At 50.9% G+C, this 5,584-nt stretch overlaps 1 protein-coding gene across 1 annotated transcript in view; it reads right to left on the minus strand.

Moving 5' to 3' along the window:
- GDF6 (growth differentiation factor 6) overlaps positions 1-974 on the minus strand; it is an 8,921-nt gene extending 7,947 nt beyond the window's left edge. The window contains exon 1 of the mRNA XM_042869496.1: positions 733-974. Within this exon, the coding sequence (XP_042725430.1) occupies positions 733-974 (242 nt within the window). The remainder of the gene's footprint in view (positions 1-732) is intronic.
- Between the last annotated feature and the right edge of the window lie 4,610 nt (positions 975-5,584).

The raw sequence follows: 5,584 nt of genomic DNA on the forward strand, positions 1-5,584 counted from the left end.
GGCTCCGGCGGCGGCCCGACGTGCGGCGGGGACTGCGCGGCGGAGCGGCGCGGAACGGGGACTGCACCCGGGCGGGCCCGGCCCGGAGCAGCCCGCCCCGCCCCGCCGCCGCCCGGACCGCCCCGCCGCGGACCGCCCCGCGGGGCGGGCTGGGTGCCCGAGACGGCCGGGGGCGGCGGGGGCTCGGCAGGGCCGAGGAGCGCGGTTGTGTCCTTTGCTCCACATGGATGGGAGCAGCGAGTCGGCGGCTGGGGTTTCGGGTGTGGGTGTGCTCAGACAGTGGTCGTGGGCTTGGTCCTGTTGCCGTGGCTATGTTCTCAGAAGCAGAACTTGTCACAAGTGGGGGTCTCTATAGGAGATGTGCCCTGTGAGTAGGCAGCTCCAAGGCAGGGCCTGAGCTCTGGGAGGAAAGGGAAAGTGCATGAGTGAAGAGCTGCAGGCTGGTGTCTTTGCCTTAGAATTGCCCCCAAAGGGAACCTCCCGAGAAGAACACGATGCTGGCCTATGGGCTGAGAAAGGCACTGACAGATTGGCAGCACCTGGGGAGATTAACAGAGCAAGCAGGGTCCTGTGCCATCAGGACTCACCCATCCCTTTGCATTGAGCTTTTCAGAGAGATGCATCCTGCAGAGAAAGACTTAACTTCCAAATGGTTGCATCCAGCTGCAGAGCTCAGAGCTATAGACAAAGTGGACAAATTGGCATTATTCCACCCTCCAGCTCACTCCTTACTGCTTCTCGACCTTCTTCTCATCATCCTCTCCAAACCACTGCACTCTTGCTCCTGCAGTCCTGTCCCTCCTCCTCTGCTCCATTGTTGCCCTCTGTCCCACACTGACCTTTCTGCTCTCCCCAGTTTCTTCTGCTGTCTTCCACTCCTCACTTCTTCCCACCTCTGCTATCTGTCCCAGTTCTGTCAATGGTGGATTTTCCTCTCCTTTCAGCTGCAGCTCCAGGGACACGTGCAGGGACATGCAGCAAATGCTCTGTCTATAGCAAATAAAGGGAATGTGTCATTATAAATAAAAGGAACTTGACATCCCTGGCAATGCTCCTTATTCAGCAGTAGTTCTTCATGGGCCATGCCATCATACCTCAGACTTTCTTTTTCTCACTGCTTCTCATGTTCCACTCAGGGAGGGCAGCCCGTGCCTTGACTCTGGCACTGCTCCCAGAGCAGGATGTGCACACAGGGTGAGGTGAGGCACAGGGGGCAGGCACCTGTCCTTTTAGGTCCTGGTTTGCCATGGGGCCACCAATGGACAGATCCTGGGAAGGGTGCCAATGGAGATGGAAACAACAAGGGGACCTCCAAAGCCAATGAGAGGCTCAGTTTTCAAGTTCTTGAGGCAGCTCCAACAAGGATCAAACTGATGCCAGGGGCAGGGGCTCACTTGGGCTCGAGAGGGCCAGTCCTTGTCTTGGCTGCTTTATGGTAGGATAGAAGTACTGAGAGATGCTGGGAGATGAATTATGAAGAAACTGAGCTACAAAAGAGTATCAGTGACAGTGCAAAAATGAGGCAACGTTTCTGTAGAATCAATTCCTTCACTGCTTCATCCTGGTTTTTTACCCCCTTTTATTTATTGTGCTTTTGCTCCTTGTGCCTTTTCCCTGTCTCCCCATCCTCCCTCTGACCATTCCCCTTCTTTTCATCTGCTGTTCCTTGCTCTGGGACCCCCACACCTCCCCTCCCATCAGCTCCACTTCTCTGCTGCCTCACTTTTGTTTCCTCTGCTCCTCTCTGCCGTTCCCATCCTTTCCGCCCCTCACTTTGCATTTTGGCTGTTTTTTCTGGCTGTGACCCAGTTCCTTCCGGAGCCTTATCACTCCTCTTTTTGTTTCCTTCTGCCCCCTTGGTGCCCTCTCCGCTCTTTCCACGCTCCTGGCTGCTATCTCCCATCAGCTGCCCAGCTCCAGTTTCTTCTCTGCCAACCAACTTCTGCCCAACCCGAGCCCCCCAGGCTCTTTCTTTTCTATGACGCTGCATTTCATTGTCCTATTTTCCCTTTTCTGATATTGTTCCATTCCCACATCCCCTCCTTGTGGTCCCCTTGTGCCGCACGGCTCCCGCCCCGCTGCATCACAGGATCCCCTACAGCTCCCCGGGTGCCCAGCCCTTCCTCCCTTTGTCTCTCGGTCTGTCTCTCCATTCTCCCTTTGTTCTCTGCATTTTCCCCCACCGGCCTCCTCTCCTCCCAGGGGAAGGTGGTTTCATACTAATGCAAAGCTGCAAGGGTCGAGTGGTCCTGAGAGCCACCTCCATTGCTCTGACTTCAATTCTACCTGCGCTACAACCGCCCATGCTGCTCTTTGGTTTATGGCAGCGTCAGGCCCCGCTGCTCAGGGTGTCCTATTGACATCACAGAAGACAATGCCATTGTTCAGGAGCATGCAGTTAATTGTCCTGACAGTGAGCTAAGTGCAGTAGCGGACTGAGAGCACGCAGTGGGAGCGGGGCTTTCGGCACTGCTGGGGGTTGGCGATGTGGCCAGTGCCCGACGTCTGGATGTGGGATGGTATGGGGCAGATGGGGGCACGAGGTCTGGGAAGCAGTGCCAGTGGCATGCAATGGCCCCAGGGCTCAGTGCACGGCACAGTGGCGGCAGCGGCATAGTGAGAGTGGTGGAGTAACAGCAGCAGCCGGAGAAGAATAATGGCATTTTTTAAACTGATTTCCTTTCTGGTTTTCTCAACAATAAAAGTTGGCCACTTTTCAGTTTATAATTGCATTATAGATATTGTGTAACCATTCTCTATTCGATATACTTTTAAACAGAAGCGATCGGGCAAAGCCCTCTGAGCCATAGTTTTATGAAGAGCTTCCCCAATTCCTTTGCACCAGAACACATCACTTTCACACATTCCAAGTTTTTTGCTTTCTGTCACTTTGCTCATCTTGGAAAAAAAAAAATAACAAAATACCAGAAGCAACACTTGAAAACTAGGAGATGGTTGCAAGCAAAGGTAAATTTCTTTTGCCCTTGGAAAGTCAGTGAAGATTTCTCTTGTTATAGTCACGAAGTGAGCAACAATACTCAGCCAGTGCTAGAGGCTGAAATCCATCCCTGCACATGTGATGCCCCAAGCAGCACTCATTGCATCTCTGCTTTGTGGGCTTTTATGAGATTTGCTGAGATGTGCGAGTGGCATTTGCATAGAGATGTGCGAATGGCATTTGTGTAGAGTCGATCTGTTTGGATCCAGCCTTCCCCCCTCTGAATCCTTTTTTTGAAATTATTTTTTGACTGAGAGGCTGTGGTTTATTTTAACATGAACAATCCACGAATGGTCCACCACTTATTTTTATTTCTGTGCAGTAAAATCCTCTTCTACCAGGATGACCAGTGAATCTACCCAGGCAAAGTATGTGTATCCTCCACACAGTGAGGATGCAGGGATTCCTATGGGCGCAACAGATTGGGCACAACATTTCCATGTGGTTCCCATGTGCTACCTTCTAGTGATGCATTGGTCCCAGCCAGCCCCAACGTGCAAATGGGACTCCTCTTCCAGAGACCCAGAGCTGAAGAATTGGACCCCTGTTGCTTTCAGCTAAAACATACCGAACATCTCTGCTTCCTCGTGGCAGTGCTGCTGCACAATGCCTTGCTCTGGCAGGGATATTTGCACTGCATGGGGTCACGGTGTGGTGGGAGCTTGCCGGGGACCTCATGGTGCAGGACTGCCATAGGGCTGCTCCTTTCACTTCTGCCTCTGTGTTGGTATTTCACAAGAAAAGCTGAGGAAGGAACAGGGTAACCCATCGTGATGCTGCTGCTTTTTACAGCTCTTTATTTTGCCACGAAGCAGTGGCAGCGGCGCTTCTCTGCAAACTCTCTGCGTTTCTATACTAGATTGGAACCACATTGTCTCTCGCTTCCAATGAACAGTGTAATATATGGACATGAGGAGGGGAGCAGCTCCTGCCTTCCTGGAGCATCCAAACAGATCCCGGAGTCGGGAACCAAACTGCGGCATGAGAAAGTGAGGGTGTTTGTAGCGTCGGAGCGGTCCTCACTGTGCTCGATCTGGGGCAGAAAATGAAAATTCTGTAGGAAATTGTCTTTCCTGTTTAGGATCAGATTTGTTTTTGAGAAATTACGGCTAACTTTGTAAACATTAAAATAGAAGCAATAAGGATGTGAAATTTCACACAGGGGATCTACAATGTTTGTATAATTATAAGCATATGGTTCCTTTACATGAGGTCTCTGTTAGACTTTTATTTACTGCTGCTTTGGGAAAACAGAGGTTCTCGAATTCACTGTTTATTTACATGTATAGGGAATGTCACAATCCCCATTAACCTGTCATAATCCGTAGTTCTGTTTCGGAGCTCCAGCTCTATAAACTCAACCACCGCTTTTATGATGGTTTCTGATTTCTCAGAAATCAGAATAATGGTAATCTAATGGCTGTGCCATTAGCTCAGAGCATCCCCCGTTCCATTCCTTGTGCCACCACTGCGGGATGTGGCTGATGCCATTGTGGTGCCCAGGCAGAACCAGCTGCCACTGCCAGGGGCATAAAGGAAAAGCTTTGCTGCAGCTCTGTCTCGCCGAGGAGTTCGGTGGCACTCGCAGTCATTGTTTGCTTTCAGTCTGACTTTCTGCTAAGCCACCAACACAGCCCGGAGGAGATCGGCGCTTCTGCTTCGGTGCTGGGTGCCCACAGCTCCGGATTCTGCGGGACACAAAAGGAGCTCAGCCTCCGTTTGTGGGCTGAGTTATGCTATTTGTTGGCTTTAATGCTCAGTGGCCATATGTCCAGGACTGCTCTTTGTCTCAGTGCAATGTGTGCAGTAACATACAAGCAGCAGCTTCTGATTCTAGAAAAAAGAGAATAGTTGACAGAGATGTACTGTACTTTTTCATTCTACACTACGACATTTACAGATTTGTTAAATTGGGTTTAACTCTGCATGTGTGTGTTCTTTATTTCATTATTTTTTGTTGGTGAACACCCAGCTGAGGCTTCCAGCATTGGCTGCAGAGCAATGCTCGCTACCATGCACGATCTCATCCACAATTCTGCCTGCAGATTAATGTGGACATATAGAAAAGTCCTGTAGAAAGGTCCTGTTTTAAAAACAGAGAAGGGACTCTTTGCAAAGAAATGCACCACTGCAGTTTGACTGGACAACACAAAGGGGTTTCTTTGCATCCTTTTATTTTACAATCCCTTCTCCACTCCTCTGATTTCCCCTGCTCCACTTTCATCACTTCAGCCATGTGCAGACACACTGAGGAGTGCGGCAGCTGAGTTCTCTCTCAGACCCTACCCATAGTTGGGACTTAGAGCTGCACAGTTACCACTCTGTTACCAGGACAGGTTCCTTTGCCCTGTGGATGTTGGGATGCAAGCGAGTACCTGAAGATGGGAAGATGGGTACCAACTGCATCCATGATCACACAACAACCACAATTTCCCTGCGTCTCTCCTTGTTGCTGTTTCTACCCTATCACTTGTTGAGAATGAACAGCCCCATCCAAGGTATGGGAGGGAGCCCTTGGGGAGCATGTCCTTGCAAAGCATTCCCTTCCCTTCCCTTCCCTTCCCTTCCCTTCCCTTCCCTTCCCTT

This window comes from Lagopus leucura, unplaced genomic scaffold (genome assembly GCF_019238085.1).
Source record: "Lagopus leucura isolate 7727_CA_CO unplaced genomic scaffold, USGS_WTPT01 Super-Scaffold_100002, whole genome shotgun sequence".
Taxonomy (NCBI): Eukaryota; Metazoa; Chordata; class Aves; order Galliformes; family Phasianidae; genus Lagopus; species Lagopus leucura.